Source organism: Curcuma longa, chromosome 8, assembly GCF_044706935.1.
Source record: "Curcuma longa cultivar G26 ecotype Majalengka, Jawa Barat chromosome 8, ITB_CL_G26_1.1, whole genome shotgun sequence".
Taxonomy (NCBI): Eukaryota; Viridiplantae; Streptophyta; class Magnoliopsida; order Zingiberales; family Zingiberaceae; genus Curcuma; species Curcuma longa.
The window spans coordinates 6171143-6190674 of record NC_133868.1 but is presented as its reverse complement, the minus strand read 5'-3'; the positions used below and the strand labels follow the sequence as shown (position 1 = coordinate 6190674).

General features: G+C 33.9%; 3 protein-coding genes across 4 annotated transcripts; 2 read left to right on the top strand and 1 right to left on the bottom strand.

The window, feature by feature from the left end:
* The first annotated feature begins 394 nt into the window (after positions 1–394).
* On the top strand, positions 395–7177 carry LOC141833367 (endonuclease III homolog 1, chloroplastic-like). Its single transcript, XM_074720788.1, has 11 exons — positions 395–533; positions 658–779; positions 1017–1080; positions 1398–1469; positions 1640–1758; positions 3848–3914; positions 4007–4098; positions 4973–5110; positions 5181–5285; positions 5379–5462; positions 6885–7177. The coding sequence occupies exons 1-11, from the start codon at positions 395–397 to the stop codon at positions 7014–7016; spliced, it is 1134 nt and encodes a 377-aa protein (XP_074576889.1). The 3' UTR covers positions 7017–7177.
* A 777-nt stretch (positions 7178–7954) lies between these two features.
* Positions 7955–12082, bottom strand: LOC141833365 (uncharacterized). Of its 2 annotated transcripts, none has more exons than XM_074720785.1 (8): positions 11923–12082; positions 11527–11690; positions 11211–11273; positions 11028–11094; positions 10830–10930; positions 9506–9550; positions 8864–9334; positions 7955–8366 (listed from the first exon to the last, which is right to left on the bottom strand). In XM_074720785.1, the coding sequence occupies exons 2-8, from the start codon at positions 11662–11664 to the stop codon at positions 8196–8198; spliced, it is 1056 nt and encodes a 351-aa protein (XP_074576886.1). In that variant the 5' UTR covers positions 11665–11690; positions 11923–12082; the 3' UTR covers positions 7955–8195. The 2 variants fall into 2 exon arrangements, with proteins under 2 accessions (XP_074576886.1, XP_074576887.1); XM_074720786.1 differs by having other exon boundaries at positions 11527–11669.
* A 1960-nt stretch (positions 12083–14042) lies between these two features.
* LOC141833628 (uncharacterized) lies at positions 14043–17924 on the top strand. Its single transcript, XM_074721113.1, has 2 exons — positions 14043–14671; positions 17244–17924. Exons 1-2 carry the CDS (start codon positions 14073–14075, stop codon positions 17512–17514), a joined length of 870 nt encoding a protein of 289 aa, XP_074577214.1. The 5' UTR covers positions 14043–14072; the 3' UTR covers positions 17515–17924.
* Positions 17925–19532: the final 1608 nt, after the last annotated feature.

Below are 19532 nucleotides of genomic sequence, written 5' to 3'. Positions count from 1 at the left end.
AATTTTCATGCAAGTATTTTTGAATTTGAGATGAGAACCTACAGAGAATTTGGCGTATCGAAATGATAAAATTGAGAAATGATATTTACCATGAAATGGTAGCATAAAATTGTAACATGACATTCACAATTATATGCAGTGGGTCTCACTGTATGTCAGTGGGATCCACTGTCAATGTGAGTGTCATGTTACAATTTCATGTTGTGTATCACCACTCGATAAAATTTGGTATTTGTTAATTTACATAGTTTTAATTGATTTTTTTTTCAAAAAAAATCTTTTTAATGATTTGTTCAGGAAATTCGGCTGAAGACAATTGGAAAAAAACCCCGTAAAAATAAATCTTAATGCGATCGTTTATGTAGTCTTCGATTGTCACTGTACGAGCAACCAAATGCTGCTTCCGCTCTTCGCAAGAGTTCCGTTCCCTCTGTTTTCTACTCACCTCAAAACCCTAGGGATGTCGATCACCAGGCGCTCCTCCCGATCCTGCTCTTACGATGCCGAGAGCAACGACTCGGAGCCCAATCCAGGTGCTTATTCACGATCCCCTTCTTCAAAGCCTTCTTTTCACATTTTTTCAAACTTTCATTGGTTTCATCGAAACATTGTTCGCGCGGTTAGGTTAAAACGAAAGCTTTTCCTGCTCGTTTTCAGGTTCCGAGTCTTCTGCTGGTGTATCTCGTGAAAGCAATCGTGCTTATGTGAGGAGGAAGAAAACTAAAATGGCTGTTGACGTCGATGGGGAGAAAATAATGGAAGAAATTGCTGGTAGAGAAGTGAGGATCCCTGCTGCCCGATAAACACTTTTTTACTTTAAAAAGTGTTCATATGTGCTATAGTTTACGCAGTTGAATAATTGAGATGCAAAATAACATTTTACTTGTAGTCAACCTCAAATATTTTGAACATGATTGTCATTGCCCTTGGTGGTGGTGGTGTCCAAATATTGGTAATTATGTTTCTAGCCTTTGGCCCTTTTTTCGAGTAACTAATCATGGGAGTTTATCTTGCAGGCGAGTGGCATGATTGACATTGAAGATTTTGCTTATGATAAGTTCAACCTATCTGCAACTACTAGTAAGCCCTACTCTATTGTCAAATCATACTATATGTAGTTCACAAACTTTGGAATTATGGACAAATTACTTGTACCTTGCCTGTTGGCATGACAAATTACGAACATGGCGGATCTCTATTGGTTAAATCATTAAACATGAGCCATCTTGCATGCTGGAAACTAAATGATATTATTTTCCTGTAAAGGTTAAATGAAATAAAGTTTTTTTCCCCACTTTATTGCAAGTTCATACATTGCTCATTACATTTTCTCTCTGTCTGCCGGGTCATTTTGTTTTCCTTCTACTATCCTATAATAAATCAATGTGATGTTGCAGGTGATGTTAAGCAAATTTCTCCTTTCTCTGCTAAGAAGAGGAAAAAAGTTCACCTATCCATCAAACAGAAAGGTAATTAGAAAGCAGCATAGATTTGGTTAGGAAAAAAAGGTCAAGATTCAGCACTTGTTACTGACATAATAAGAATATGATTTACTTTCTCAGTCTGTTCATTCAAAAATGATTATAGCTAAGAAAAGGCTACGAAAAAAAAGTAAACTAAATCTTATTTCTTAATATAGCTAACGTGCCAGCAAATTGGGAAGAAATTTTTGATGGGATAATGAAGATGAGATCGGCCGGGGATGCTCCTGTAGACACTATGGGATGCGAAAAGGCAGGCATATCTTTGCCGCCTAAGGTAACTAACTTGGAAACAATATCTCTGTCATTTTGCTCTCCTTTTTTATGTATCTTACAGTGTTTTATTAGGCTAATATCATGACAGTGATACATATTGTTCATGGAGAAATAGTAAAAGCATGTAGGCTTTGACATAAAATTAGATGTAATAGATGTTAGCCAATGATCCGATTAGTGGATATATTAGTTATTGAAAAACAATCTCTATATGGAAAAAATAGACCAGCGACAAAAGGTTTTAGATAGTAGTATAACTTGTAACCATATTACTAGTGTTATAAATGTATTAACTTTTAAATTTTAAACTTCTAATGTTATAACAAAATTAGCAGGATTGTATAAATAAGATAAGTTATTTCAGCATTTATGAATTATCATAGTAGTAATGCTATTAGTTTATTACTACAATTTTAATATTTATTATATGTTTTATCTGTGGGTACTCTCAGATACCCATATGTACCGTAACCCAACCCTTACTATAGGTACCCAGTTAAGTGGTTATCCAGTGTCATTCTTAGGTAGATGACTTTGACCTTATTGAACTTCACGGTGAATCCAAGAAGATCCATCATCAATGGGTGCAAAGATCCCTTCTTTAAGTGTGTTTCACTTGAGATTGTCGAACTTTGTCTTAATATTCTGCCTGAATCAGTTGCATCCAGCTCACTTGACTGGGATTATCCTCCTTCATTACAATTAATGGCAGAGGGTATATTTTGCAATGAAATCAAAACAATTGCCTCCAGAGATTGTTGGAACAAAAATTTTCCTTTAGATTTTGCAATTAGAAAAAAGGTGTGTGGATATTTTTCTCGGTCTAGTTTACCAATAGTTTCATGCATCTATACTTAGTTGAATTTTATAGGACGTATTTAGTGCATGCCATTTATATGCATACGTAGTCTTTTAGCTGTGCCATTTGCTATTTGTACAAGGATGGTCACAAACTATTACTTCCACTCTTCGTATGTGCTCATATGAAATGAATTTGAAAAACATGCAAATAATTTTGTGTTTCTGTACTGTTATTCTGAAAATTTTAATGATTATAACAGAATTTATTTCCCATTTTTTAAACTTCATATATGACATTGCACCCACGTATTAGAAATTTTAACTCTCCACTCATTTGGCCTTCTTTTAAAGGAAAAGGAATCTAGGTCAAAAATAAAATTCTGGTCCAGTTTAAGAAAAGATATGATCTTTCTAGGTTTCAAGTTTAAACCCTATGTCTGTTGCTCCCTCAAATCTGCTTAGTGCATGAATTATACTCCACAAGATCTTCATAACTTTGAAATTACATATTGTGTATAGTACAATACTATCCTATAATTTTGAAGCCAATAAAGTAGTGAAAATTGTGGAAATTAAATTTGTGAACCTGGATGACTGATCTATAACTTCAACTTAGTGACTATTTATATGTTTAGTTCACCTACAATCATCTTCTATTCCTTATTAAGTGGGGCCTACATAGCATTAACCTAATAATTTTTCATGTGTATGATAGTTATATTTTATTTAGTTATTATTTTATAATTTTTTAAAAAACGTGTTGCATTGCTCTAGCAAACATCTAGTGCCTAGGGCAATGTAGCATCTTAGTGCATCAGAAGTTCCCTGGTACCACGTATTAATAAGAGTTAAACTTAGTATAACAAGATATACCGATGACCCTGTGGCAAAATATATGGAGCTCATCTATTTTGTCACTAGAATTTTTGCCATTGTGAATTGATGATTATGAAAAATAAGGGAGAAGCAATTCATGTTTCTTGATGCATTCAAAGATAACTGGATGATGTTATTCTGTCTGATTTTATTGTGAGTTTAGAAAATGATGCAAGTGAAATCATTTAAAATATTGGTGTCTAACTTATATGGATGGTGCTCTGGGCTGGTTTATGCGTATCTGTAAATATTTTCTTGTTTGATTCTACCTAGCAATTGCTATCTAGAAAATATATATTTGCTTATATTTTGTCTGTGTAATTGATTGTTAACCTGCATTTATCGACTGCATTGTTAGCATCAAATCAGTTTTAATTTTGTGAAAATTTGAGCCTATGTTGACCTTCTATCAGGAACGAAGATTTGCAGTTTTGGTATCTTCTCTTCTATCAAGCCAAACGAAAGATGCAGTTACGAATGGTAAGTTATACCATGAGTTTCACCAGGGGATTCATCAATTTCTTCCAGTGTCTTCTGATGTTTGTTACTTGATAATTGAACTAGGAGTTCAGGTGCAATAAAGCGTCTCTCGGATAATGGATTACTTGATCCTGGAACTATTGTCAAAACTGATGAAGCTACAATAGCTAGCTTAATTTATCCTGTAGGTTCTTGACTAACCAACCTAATTTTCAGTTGAGTCCATTTACATTCTTTAACTTTGATTATAGAAGCCTAGAAGCTGTTGACAATTTGTTTCCATCAATTGCATCTATAGATAAATTTGTAGAACCTATGGAAAGTTTTTTCCCCCTCTTGTCCTTTGGCATATAATTGATTTTGGATGTGAAGAAACCATTTTCTTTAATTATTGAGATACTAAAAATGAAGGGGAGTCTTGGCACGAGTAAAGTTGCTGCCGTGTGATCTTGTGGTCACGGGTTTAAATTGCAAAAACAACCTCTTGCAATGTAGGGTAAGATTACATACAATAGGTCCAATATGGTCTAATTCTTCCTCGGGACCCCGCATTGACGGGAGTTTCATGCACTGGGCTGCTTTTTATTGAGATACTAAAAACATTATTCATTATCAGAAACTTACTAGTTTTTATAACATTTTCAGTAGCAATCATCTTTCCTGATACTTTTCTTTTCCTTTTGCAAATGACCGATACTAATTATTGCAGTGATTATTTGAAGAAACTCTTTTATTTAGATGTGTCAAAACCACTTTCTTGATCTCTTGTTTTGAAAGGCAGTGAGGACCAAGTTAAAACTGACTACCCCTTGCTTAGTGTCATTGAAGTATTTACCTTAGAGACTCATAAATACCATCCAAAGTTTGCTCATAAGAACTTAGGGAAAAGTAATTTGGTTTATCTTTGAATTATATAACTGCTGGACAACAAGTCACACTTTAAAGACACAACCCTGTCTTGTTCATGGTTTCTTATTTTTTCTGTTTGCTGGTTTGTCACTTCCAATATCAACAAGATTTGAAAAATAACATTTAGTTTTTTTTTTTGGTTTATTTAGGTGGGTTTTTATTCCCGGAAGGCACATTACTTGAAGAAAGTTTCAGAGATTTGTCTAGAAAAGCATGGGGGAGACATCCCTTGTTCCTTAAACGAACTGCTTGCACTTCCTGGAATAGGCCCCAAAATGGCCCACCTGGTACTGTTGATTCTGACCATCAAAGTGAAATTATTACTTCCTTTTTTCTTATGTTTGTTTGAATTAATAGATAATGAATGTTGGATGGAACGATGTTCAAGGGATATGTGTTGATACTCATGTGCATCGCATCTGTAATCGTCTAGGATGGGTCTCACGTATTGGCACAATTGAGGTAATTTTACCATATTTCTAGAATTTAGTGACTAAAATAAAAAAAATTAGAAATGTAAAATGTAACAGTTTGTACATCTATGTTATTCACCAGAAAACCTTGACTCCAGAAGAAACGAGAGTGTCTCTGGAGAAATGGCTACCAAAGGATTTATGGGATCCAATTAACCCCCTGCTGGTATGATGTTTATAGTTTGTGATTTGATCATTCACAAGACAAGTAATAGATAGGAAGGCATGACTAAGAAAAAAAAATGCTAATCTCTGAGCTAAGAAAGATTTGATAAATTTACCTAATCAGGTTGGGCAACTTGCAGGTGCCTGAAAGTTGTAGCAAATTCAGGTGCTAAAGAAGTAGCCAAACTATGTGCCTATAGTCTAAAAATGCTTGCACTAGTTTATCTAATATGAGCTTTGCCAATTTTCTCTTAGATAAAATCTCATGGATTTCTTTATGAAATTGATTATCATTATTTTTATCAGATGACACTTTTTTTCTGCAAAGGACAGTCCTTGACTTGCTTAAGCATTTTTCTTTTTGTTAAAAAAGAGCAAATGGGGTTCACGTAATAAGCTACTCTAGCTTTAATATCTGGAATATCTTCTATTGCAAATGAAATATGTATTCTAACTTGAGTGATAATCATGAAACCTATAGCGATAACTATGACCGATGGGGTTAAGAAAGTCTTCTCACACTCATATGTGAATTATATATCATTTTCTCATTCTAGATAATTTCTAGTACAATCAACTTTGCTGATTCTGTTCACGTAACATTTTTCTCTCTTTTTGTAGAAGTCATCCTGACTAATTCAACATGAGAAATGTGTTGAACACCTTTCAAACTTAAGCAGACTTGTGCAAATTTTCTGCAATTTGCAGATGTCATATTAAATGACATTTGTATTATTCATAATGCTTTGCTCACTCATACCTCATTGCATCATCTGGACTGAAAAAAACCTTTGCTATTTCAACTTTATGTTTTTTGCAAACACATCAGTAGTGCCAAACTTTACATTTTGATACATGCCCACCATTTATGCCAAGTTAAATGTCTGATTATGTTTCTATAATCAGAAATGCCTTTTACGTAGTAGCCAATTATAGTCTGGTCCCTGAAGCACAGAACTTGGTTTAATGCTTCCCTCTTCCCAATCTGTCTTAGGAATGCAAGTGGTATACAAGAAATAGTAGGAGAATTTCCCAGAAATAGCAAGAGAGTAAACCTATCATATATATGCCAAGGGAAGTTGACCATTCCAGGTCTTGAATTCATGATCTTCTGCTTCATGATTCAATGATTAATGTATTCTGTTTAATTATCCTCATATGCTTATGTTGTTTTGAAAGCTCTCAACTTAATTATAAATTTATGGCCCCACAAGTTAGTTTATGTTCTACTATGACACTATAATGTTGTTGTTACAATAATTTAACCAACTCTACACAGCTTATCATTTTCAAATTATGACACCCTTTTTTTGTTCTGTGATCCCAGATTTGGTTATGGTGAGAGCATGGAATAGCTGCAATAAAATTCTACCTTTTCCTCCCTCTTACTGATTGATGGAATCATTCTTGTGTCTTCTATCAGGTTGGATTTGGACAAACCATATGCACTCCAGTCAGGCCCCGGTGCGGAACCTGTGGTATCAACAAGCTCTGCCCTTCTGCTTTCAAGGAACAGGAAATTCCTAATGCAAAAGCTAAAAGATCAACAAAATAGGAAAACTCTAATTTTCAGATTAAATATCTTACATTTTGTTTACAGTTCACTACAAGACACAGTCTCTGACCTCCAGTGTCTTCTATTTTGATGCTTGTTGCGGTTGTAAAGGTCTTAAGATGCTCGTTTGTCCACTCCAGAAATACACATCAGCTTTTGATATTGTATACAAATGGTTGTTAATGTCTTATTTAAAAGCTTTTTGAGCAGGGATCTGCAAAAAATTGTTCTAATTTTCAAGTGATGAAATTCAAGGTGAGAATAGTAAACCCAGTAAGGTGATGAATTTCATAATAATTCCATCTGAAAGGTTAATTGTTTATGTAAACAAATTTTATATTGGTGTATAATAAATAATTTCATTATTCATATTAGAAATTGAAATTAATGCTAAAATAATTAATTTCTTTTTAAACTAGTTGCCCTTGTTAAGTTTATTAGTACAATTTACACGAGCAAGTTCTATTTTATACATAGGTTCTTAAAATATAATATTAGATGAAACTTCAATTTTTCTTTCCAAGTTTAGTAAAATTTTAACTTCGCCACTCAAGTCTTATGGACCAAGAAATCGATTTTAAGTCTCCGGATATAATTAAATTGATTACAACAAAACAAACTTATAAAAGAGGACAAGGATTTGAATTTTAAAGAAGTCTGAATAACTCTCCTCCGTCATGATTAATTATAATTTTCCAATTTACCTTTTCACAAATGATCGTAGAACCGATCTTTCATTGAGATGACAAATTTCATCTTTTTTACAGAAAATAAATTAATTTTAAAAATTATTTAATCACATAACATTCAAGAGCTCTTGTAGAACTTTATCACATAGCATTCAAGGAATTCTAGAGCCAAGAAAATCTTTACCCAACAGTAACAAGAGCTTCAAGGAATTCTAGAGCAACTGAACTTGGATGAACAAAATGCAGTCATACATTAAACCCACAAGACGTGCCGGTGAAATCTTATAACAATTAAATTTGACAACAGAAATTGAACAAGAATAAACAAATCACAGAACAACTTGTCATCTACAAAATGGTAGCATTGTAGCTTTTCCACCACAGCTCATATAGGTCCAGAATTTCTGAAACTTATTTTGAAAAAAAAAATGAAAAAAATAAAGAACAGTAGACATGTACACTTGAAACCAAATTGAACTTAATATTATGATCACTTGAAAAAGAATTTCCAGATCTCCCTGTCCACAACGTCAGTAATGACGTGAATGCCAAAAATGCCTTCCTCATCCACCATCGCTCGTAGCTGCCGCACAACACCATTGGAACCTATAAAGTTTTTCTTCACAGCCAAATACAAGACTCCATATGGTGGTCGTAAACACTGTAAAATCAATTGGATTTTGGTTATCAATTACTGAGAGAAATATCAAAACAGACAATTCGAATTGCTCAAAACATGTCAAGAGCAACGGAGGAAAATTTTGCTGAATCAATGCTTAAGGATGTGCAAACCAATGATTCATATTGCTATTGTAACAAAGAAAGATGCAAGTGCCTGTGCGAACAGAGTAAAAAACTAAAATTTTGTTACATCAACTGATAAAAAAGTGTGGCTCTGCCATTCAATGGTTCATGTTGGCTCTGTGCCATTCTTTGGTAGCCCATAAGGAAAAATAAGTCAAGTTTCAATTCCGGTGAGAAAAAAAGTCAGATCATGAGTTCTCAAATCAATTTACCGAACTCAATATATGTGATAGAAGAAAGCTTCAGAAAATGTTCTTAAATTCACCAGAGAAAATTTGGTTCCTAGGTTTTTCATCATGCCTTGAAAAATTTTCATAATTGGTGTTAATGATTATATAGAATTATCCAACTAACCTTTGTTATAAGTGCATATAACTTCTTCAAGGAATTTACTGATTGAGGAATCTCGGTGATCAAAATGACATCATAGCCACCATCTCCTGGGTCTGTCTCGCTACCTCTTTCCCAGGCCCGACTTCCAGAAAGCTTTCTTGACTGCCTTGAACAAGCTTCATTAGCAAGCCCACTCTCCTCGTAACTACTGCATGCCTCGATAAAGTCATCCTCCGAGAAGCTAAGGCTAGCCCCCTGTGATAAGTCAACACCTTCCACTCTTACTACAGATAAGACCGTATGGAGCTCCTCCCAGTCCCCAGCATAGAAATGGACATCAGAAGTCAACTGCTGCCGTGACGGAGTGAGAGGGCTCTCGGTTTGGCGACTCTGCTTGTCCCTAGCCTGCTCAAGATTCGCAAGAACATTTGGTATGGTTGCACATCTTATAGTTTCTGCATTCAGATCATGAAAATGAACTGTAGAAGCACCCTGCGACATGATTGAACAAAGAATTAGCATCAAGAATATTTTGGAAGGCTTGATTTAGATCAAACCATTATAATTTACAGAAAAATCAAAACCCAAATTTATTCCTTAAGCAGTAATTCAGCATCTAAACCACAAAAGGAGAGTTCTAATTCATGAAAGATAAATGAATACCTTAAGGCAAGCGAAAGTCCCAGCCAAACCATAACCGCAACCAAGCTGCAGCAATTTTCAGCAAAAATCAGGAAATCAGAAGAGAAAAAAAATGCTGCATCTGCAACAAAAGGATACAACGGATACTCAAGTCTTCCATTCACGAAAGGAAAGGAATCAATAAAGCACAACTTCTGATAACATGTGAGCTTCTGGTAAACCTTGAATATGAAAACATTATAATGTTTCTCACTATATCAAGGCCAGAAATTTGAATTTATTTTCTAAATATCTGTCAATGTTAATGAACTAAAAATTGATTATATAATTTGAGAATTAGAGGTTTCGACATATGCTCCTTGCTGACCAGGAATATCGACCACAAAAGAGAACAAGATTACTGAATCAATGCTAAATCCCATAAAAAAATTTGGATTTTGCTACTACATGAAAATGACCCCAGCAAATCAAATGTGAATGCCATATGTATTAAAGCAAGAAACAGATAAGTTTACATGGAAAATACACATAACCATGAAACCCTAATTATTTATATATATATATATAAATAATAACGTTCATACCACAAAAGATCAACTCAATCCCTCCACTACCACCACATATCCTAAAGAAAATCTCATAATTAAAGTTGCTCCGATATGTTGCCCTGCAAGCTCCTCGGGCTAGGCCCAACAAAATTTGGGTCATAAACTCTAATAGTATAACTAAGAGAGACATGTTGTAAATTGTGATCAAACATGTAACCCTGAATCCTGATTCATATAAGAAAATAAAAAGAGAGAATTCTGCAAATTAGGAGTAGCCAATGCATTTCAAAAGAATAATCCATTCAAAAATAGTCATGCAAAACTCATGATTGTTCACACATGAGCAAATTTAACAGCATACAGTTAGATGGTTACACCAAGATCTCTTGCCATATTATTAAACTAGTTTGCTAGGATTATAATGCAGGCGACTTTATGGCTAGCATAATAAAAAAAGGAAAATATTTTAAAGCTTTGCCAAACTATATGCCAGTAATTCAATAGTCTTAAGAGAAATAAACCCACAGAAGACCATATATGAAAAATTCAAAAGTGGATAATAAATGTAATGTAAGCTTTGTCAAGAGAAATAAAGTGATGAACAGATGAACAGATACTGAAGAATTTTGGTACAGTTTGAAGCAAAATTTCCAAATTAATCAGCTTCCGTTAGCATAGGGCACACCACAAAACAGGTTGAAACTATTTATGCAAACACACCATATAAAAGAGAAGGAATACAAAAAGAATACCGATCAAATTGAAGCAAACGGGTAAGGACTTGTAAATGTAGGTACCTCCAGAATCCTTTTGCTTCTAAAACTCAGAAGCCCGTCACGAATCTCTAGCTTAAGAATACTTACAAGATCTGTTGAACTCTCCCAACACTTAAGGGATCCTGCAATGCAAAATGTTTAACATGTAACTTTTTCCTTCCTGTGAGGCATACTAATATACAAGACAAATTATGTAAAACACTGCCTGACTCCACCCACCATCAGGTTTGGATGATGATGTCTCAAAACTTGAAAACCCAATCATGTCTGTAACACTAATTCTTCCCTGGTTAAAAAATTAAAATAAAATAGGTATGAATAAGATGGAGAAACAAGAATATTTCATACACTGCGTGAGACATAACACGTTATCAGACTCCCTTGGAAAACTGGTGCAAATACCTTGAAAAGTTTAAGCCCTTGAAGATCAACATTTTCCCCAGCATATTTGTATGGATGAGCATTCTGTCACACATCAATAGGCGATAAGATGTTGTCTATAACTCTAAACAGAAGAATTTGTTCATTAATGAGGCTCGAACATGACAGACTCAATCAAAATATCTTAGACAAGCCATTCATGCACACGGCAGGGAGTTACCCACCATCGCAACGTGATTGTCAAATAACACGCCTCAAATACAAGGTATGCAAGCAAAAGCAATCATTGAATCCCTCAAATAGACATAAAGTTGCTAACAACTAGGAAATCAAGTACCTTGGAAGGAATAACCTCGACAGCAGGAGAGGGAAGGTGTAAATCCCTCTCAGAGACGACAGAAACACCAGCCTGGCTAACCTTATCATGTGGCACCAACGCCGGTAAGCATTGCGCAAGGAGCGACGGCGCCCTCATCTGAACTATAAAATCTAGAAAGCGAACTGTAAATGCCAAAAGACGCGTCAAAATTACATCAAGTACAATCTGGCCTTCAATCAAGAAGAAAAAACTCAAGAAACCTTCCACGTTTCCCCCAAAAAGAAAAAAAAAACAAAAAAACAAAAATCTGCCACACACAAAATTTCTTGTCTTTCAACACAAAGACGAGATCTTGCAATCCGCAACAGAAACAGAAACCGAAAATGGAACAAATCCAAAGAATGGGAGCAGTACCTAGATCAGGAGAGTACAACAGACACGAGATCGGGAGTCGTGACGGAGATCCAAGCTCCTCGGGCAGTCACTTAAAGCTGCGAACGCGAGAGTCAGCAGCGGCGGCAGCAACTTCGACGAAGAATCCGAAACCCTACTACGAGTCGCTCTATCAAATCCCTCTGTGCAAGCGAAGTCCAAGCAACGCAGCTAATTTTTACAGCGAGACTATTTATTAACTATATATAAATACATAATTTTATATCTATTAAAACAATAGTCTCTCGATATCTTGGACAAAGTCAAGTCCACTCTTTGACTGAAAAAGAAAAGGTCAACTCCACCGTCAAAGTCTGAACAAGTGAAGTATTCAAATTCTTTGGCTAAAGAAAAGTGTGATCGAATACAAATTTTCAAAACTGTGACCAAAAATAGGGAACATGTTTATATCCTTTTATGAAATGCTCTTCCTCAAATTTAACATTTTCCAAATATGTTTCTAGAAAGACTAAAATAAAGAAATGAGAACCTAAAGGGAATGAGAGAAAAATAAACAATATTTTATTTTAGTCAGAAATAAAAATAAAACAAAAGAAATTTTCCGTCTGCTAAAGACTTAACACACTAATGCTTTGTTTGAGAGGAAGTGAGGGAAGGGGAAAGAAGAGTAAATAAAGGGAGAGAAATTTTAAACCTTGTTTGTAAAGAAGTGAGGGAAGAAGAGGAAAGGGTAAGGAACGGTAAGTTTTCACCTTCTTTACCCATGAAAAGGAAGATTTGCTTACACTCTAATTTAGGGTGTAAGAAAGGGGAAGATAATTCTAAATATTATTTATTTCAATTTTATCCTTGTTTTAATATATTAATTCTCAAATAATTTATTTATTTTTAAATTTTTAAATTTTTCTAGTTGAACACGATCTTTTCATTTATTTCTTATATCAATAAATTTTTATAAAAATATACATACAAATACTGATTTATTCTTTGTCGTACCAAAGTATACAAATTCTATATTTCGCATGTTTATTGTATGTCTATTCAATATTTTTTTAATTTTTTTTATTTATTTAAGTCATAAATATTTATTTTAGTTGATCTCACAAGGTAATTTTGACCAGAAAAATTTTATATCAATTTAATGAACTATATATATTTTTTTTCACATATAGATTTATTTCAATAAATAAGAGTATTTTTATAATTTTATACATTTAACCTTCGTTCCTTTTCTTTCCTCCCAAACAAAGTAATACATATTATGTTAATAAACTTTCCCTCCCTTCCAAACAAGGTGAACATAAATACTTCTTTTTCTCTTTCGCTAAAGACTTAACTCACAAGGAGATGCCGATCGTGGCCTTTGTAATTTGGAAAATAGGCATGCTATGGAAATAGATCGAAGTTTCAAAATTCAAATGATAATTTGTTGAACCGTGTAGATAAATTTTTGTAATATCTAAAATGTATATCTACTTTTTATATTTATCAAAATATATAATTATTTTTAATTATGTCTCCTATTTTATACCTCACCATTTAAAATAGCTTAATAGAAAATTTTTAAAATAATGCTCTGAAAAACTCAAAAAATTAGAATCCCATGATGAAATCCTAGATTCATAATTAAATTTATAGTTTGGATATTTTGTTGGTTAAAACATTTTAGCCCGAACACAGCTTCATTGTCTAGGTATAAGTCTTGTAGAGGAAGTTTTTTTTATATCCCTAATCAACTTGATCGAGTAAAATTACAATTAAAACTTGCCTTACTCGAATGGAAACTATTAAATGATAAATAATTTAAAATATTTTTCATTGATTTTTTTAATGTTTATCTTATGTTCAAATTTATTTTCTTATCAATTTATAAAACTTTTTTACTCGTATTTAGTGGGAAATTATCCTTTGTTAAAATTATTTAAAGTTATATAACTCGATGTTTTTCTTAATTTAATGGTTTTTTTAATAATTAATTTTAATATTTAAAATAGGCAAAGATCTTTTTTTAATATTTTAAAATAGGTAAAAATCTTTTTTTAAAAGGTAACTATAATATTATTTTTAAAGAAAAAAAATCGGATCGCCGATATATAAAAATAAAACCCCCCTTGCGGTTTCAGACCCTCCAGTCTCGGAGAAGAAAGGGTAGAGTCGGCGAGAAGGGCAGGATGTCGTCCTCAAGGAAGGGCAAAGCGCCGAAGAGGAGCGAATCGAACCCCAACCTTAACTCCGCCAGAGCCGAGGAGACGGTGGCGGGTCCGTCGGTGTTCACCATCGACGGGGCCGAGGAGGATGAAATCCTTCGCGCCTCGCGATCTCTCACCCGGGAGGAGGTGCTTCGCCGTCGCTCACGTAGGTTGAAGCAACTGGCCTTATGTTATAGACGCCAATATTGGGCCCTGATGGAGGAGGTCCGGGTAAAGCACCGGGATTACTATTGGGAGTACGGGGTTAGCCCCTATGAGGGCGGGGATAAGGAGGAGGTGGGAGAGGAGCCGGAGCAGGATAAGGGGGAGGAGGATAGCAGGAGGAGGGGACGGGCTGCGGAGGAGAATGGCGAGGAGACTGAAGCCGCGAGGGCGGGGCGTCGGGTTCAATTAGGGTTTGACGAAGGGGAGGGTGGTGTGGGGAGCATAGACCATAGGAAGCGATGCGCATTTTCTGGATGCAAGACAAAGGCGATGGCCTTGACGAATTTTTGCCATCCGCATATATTGTCGGACAAGAGGCAGACGCTTTACAAGCCTTGCAATTTTGTAACAAAGAGGTATGGACTCTCAAATCTTTTATTGTTTGACAAGCTAATGGGCTGTTCTTATTCTTATGCTTGGCATGTGGATAATATGAATTCACTGAAAAAAAAAGTTCTGAAGATGGTTTATTGCTCGGCTAGGTTTTAACTATACCGTTTATTTCTGTTGACAAGTTACTTCAAATTTCCCTTTATTTGACGTTATATGTCGATGTTTTTTCATGTAAGCATAAATTGACCTACAATTCTCTTTAGTTTATTTGTTATTTGAAGAAGTGTGTTTAATTGCATATGTCAGCTTCGATATTTTGATATGAAACTTCTTTCAGAGCAAGAAATGATACATTCAAATTTTGTTTTGTATGTCATGTGTTATGTCACTTAGGGTGTGCTGTCCTTAGTAATTGTTTGGATGATTAGTTAATACATTAATAGCTATGACACTGGATATTTGCCTTCTTGATAAATTTTGCACCAACTTCATTATTATTATTGTTACTATTTAGTATTTAAATCAAAGTATGTTTATTTGATGCAATGGGTACCTTTCTTGACTGTATTACTTTTAATAGTATCCATTGAGAAGAGAAGATGAACGATATGTGTATTGTATGTAAAACAGAAGGCTAATCTTTGATGGTTTCTAGAGGACATGCATATTAGGTTTAGGGTGAAATTTTACCTTGGTTTGATATTATATTGCTCCCACAATTAGGATTGATCCCCTTTTCATCATAGGTTGTATCTTGTTCGTTGCTCCCATAATCAGGAATGATCCCCTTGTCATCATATTCTGCATCTTGTTCAAAATGTTTAAGACAATGTTGTTGTTCAATAGTTTAAGCCTTAGGAACTGCCTTTTTTGCTTTCAACTTTACATGCGAAACTAAATTGAGATGTTGCATATTCATGCACTTACCTTGATTAGTCTATTACATGTTTTCTTCTCCACCTATATACTCTACAAGATGTGCTTTTGTACACATTTGCTAGTAATATGTGGTCCTTAATATACTGTTTCATTTGTTCTGAATAGAAAATGATGATGATGATGATGATTTGATCTGTCAATTTAATAAAGTCTTTTAGGATCCCTCAATTTCTACTAAATTATACTTTCAAAAGTTGGTGATGCCTTCCTTGATATCGTCGTGACTGATAATGCTATGAAAACATATAATGGTTATATCCAGATGTCCATTACTAGATAGTTTTATCTTTAACTGTTGCATCATCATCTCCCTAACTATATGATATATTAATCACTTTTGAACATATCAATATCATCACAATCTTTTTTTTTTTTTATATTTTATCATTTTTTGAGTTACACTTAATTGCTTTCCTATGTTAGCATTTTTATTTTATATTTTAAGTAACCCCACACATTCATTTTAGCACTCTCATGTATGCTATATTAGTTTTTCAAGTATTGTTTCCCGATACTCATTGTGCCAACACTTCATAGTCTATGGTTGTATGCATGACAAATTTCATTATTAGTCCACGGTTTTCTTTGTGATGAGGTTGTCATGAGTGACAGAGGCAACGAGAATGCGATGTGGCTAGAAGGGCTTCAATGTCAATTTATACGACACCAAAATTTGAATGCTTTAATTACAAAAAATTATGACAAATTTGATGGAGCATAAGGATAATTATCTCGCATAGAGAAAGAGGTCTTACACAAAAGAAATCTCACATAGAGAATCAAAAGTGGGGGGAAAATATTAATTGAAAATTGATCTATATGAAGACACAACCCCACCTTATTAACTCAATCCTAAATACACTATGAAATAAACAAACAATTCAGGAAATAGACTAATTCACATTAATTGACTATCCAAAAGAATATAGTTTCCAAACAATTCAAATTCTGACCAAATAACCAAAAATCAATTCTACAATCAAAATTTGAATTTATCCTAATCTACATTAGTTAGGCTTCCTTTGATAGAAACCCATAGGATATCATAAATCAATCAAGGGAACTATATTAAAAGGCGTGTGATGGCAACACTGTTAGGTTAGTATGATCTTGAAAATTGATGTTTGTTTATTTTGCATAAACTGCAAGTTCTTGCTGTTTCACTTGAGTTTGAACAGAAATAGGTGTTTGGCTAACCAATCTGGAAGAGGATAGTAACTTTATGTTTTGTATGAGAATGCTACAATGGATTTTGCAGTTATATTAATTGAATAGTTTGTTTGGTTATCTAGCGATAAACTTCCTCCATTTAGGGAAAGACCATTTTTGGGAAGAGAAATTAAGTTCAAGTTTATATATGAATTATGAGGTGTTTCCATTAGTTACGTTATTATTATTGCATAAACTCTCTTGTAGCTTCAACAACAGATTCTCCTTCAGTGAGGGTAATATTCACTGCATTGTTATCTCTTATGCAACAATATCTTATACAACATATTTTATAGCAAAGTAGCTACAAGATCCACTGGGCATCTATTATATACACCTCAGACATGCTCAATCTCTTGTTACTTGATGAGATTGCTTTTCAGATTACTTTGTTGGTTGATCAATGATTTTTTAAAAGACAACTAATGGTTGCTTTTTGAATTACAGTTGTGGGCATAGTGGACCCATTACCTGTGGGAAGCCAATTCTGGTAGCTGCTATACCTTCTCTCTGCCACATCCACCTGCAGAAGTATCAGAGGAACATATCACAAGCTTTGAGAAAGGCTGGACTAAACGTATCCACCACGGCCAAGCCTGCTCCTAAATTTAATAATGTAATAGCTCAATATGTGGATCACATTCTAGTCAAAAGAAGAGAAGCAGTGGACGCATTGGACTCTGCTATAGATACTATGGATCTGAAGGATGAGATTTAACCAAATTATATTCCCTATTAATGCATTTGATACCTGCTGCTAGGCCTGCATTTGTTCCTAAGGACTTGTATCGTTCTTATCAGGACATATTCGACTAGACTATACTTTTGTATATGGGGGTACATTCTGGATATTACTGAAGGTATTCTAACAAAATTACTAAATAATGTCTACCTTCAGTAGTAAAGGGTTATCGTTAGCTCTCCATTAGTTATGGACAGAATAGAGTTGAAGGCATTTTTTCATTACATGGCGAAGCATTCGGATTGGAACCCAACGGGATGTAAATAACTTGATATTTCAGTGTAGCTCATTTGAGTTAAGACCACAAAGGCTAAAAGCATGATTGCTTAGTGCTGTTTGGCTAGAGGGTGATAGATTTGTTATAATGGGCAAGGGATCAATTTTCCGCGGGCATATGTCCTCGAGGAAAAAAATTTCCTTTCACCCTCTAGTTATTTGGCGGTTGGTTATAAGTTCATTTCGTGATTTATCTCTCTTGACATAATCTAGAGGTGTTTGAGGGGAATCACCTTTTGCTACAATGATTATTTGCTTCTGCGGTATAGACAATTAACATTAGATGTTCAAAGCATTACTTTTTTGGTAAAACCAGGTACGTTTGTTATTGTCCATAAACATTTGACGGTGCATCTGTTCATATTTTTTTTAATCTATGGCTATGCTTTGCTTTCATCTGATGTTTTTGTGATGCTCCAAAAGGTGGTAATCTTTTGAACTGAAACTGAGTTTGAATGTAGTAATTCAAAGTTTTGAATTATGTGGGTGATTAATGTAAACAAATTATCTACTTAATGAAGCTAGTGCTCAAGGGTTATTCTAAGTTAGATTGAGAAGTGAATTGGGGAAACTATATTGTTTATTTTTTTTTTCTTTGGTTATATTATTGGAATGATATGATAAATGTGATAATTTACGTGATATTTGGCTCATAATTCTTCATCCAATTTACGCCTGCTCGGTTCATTCAATTGTGCTTCTTGTTCAGTCCTTGGGCTCTTATCTACGTGTAGTTAAGGAAACCAAGCAATCAGTTACTAAGCAAAATTTATTTAAAAAATTATAAGAATAAAAAAGAATATATTATCTTACTAATTATACAGTTCCATCAATACGATTAATAAGTGAATGAAATAGAATTTCTTTCATAGCGTATCAAATGCAACTTACAGAAATTAATGAACTTATTATCAGATTATAACCACTTTAAAAAATAAGCAACAAAATTTAATTTTATTTAAAATTATTCAAAGTTTACTATATATATTTTATATTTTAAAAATAAATAAAGAATCAATCTGTTATTATAATTCACTTATTCAATCTCAGGGCCCAAGGCCCAAGATTTTCTTGACATGATTTAGAGATGGAATATTAGTTGTGTACAAGAATCCATTCAACTTATATTTATGGTAGTATAAATATCTTCATACCATCCACTAAAATTTGTCCCTTTTTTAATCAGAAGTTTTGAATATTAAATTTTGTTTTATTGTGTTTCAGGACGGCTGATAATATTAAATGGCCAAGATCTTTTTATATCAAAAAGAATCTAATCATTGTCCTAGAGTTAGTTTTATGCATGCTGACTTGTAAGGTTCACGGCTAGCATAAGAAACTTGATTTGTGTTCTTTTATTGAACATTTTAGACAGTTGATATCAGGGGCGGAGGCAGATTTCTACGAAAGGGGAATTACATTTTAAATATTTAATAATTAATTATTAATTTTAAAATAAATACATTAAAATCAAAAAGTTAGGGGGCGGTGGCCCTACCTGTCCCCCTCGTGGCTCCGCCCCTGATTGATATCACGCACAAGGATAATTAGTGGTGAGTGAAAGATTGGTTAAACCGAATTAATCAACTGAATCAATTGAAGTTAAAAGTTCAGTTTGATTAATTTAAAATTTTAATTTTTTTTTGAATATCGATTATTTCTATCAAATCGGTTCGGTCTCAATTTTAAAAATTTAAATTCGATTAAATCAATTAAAT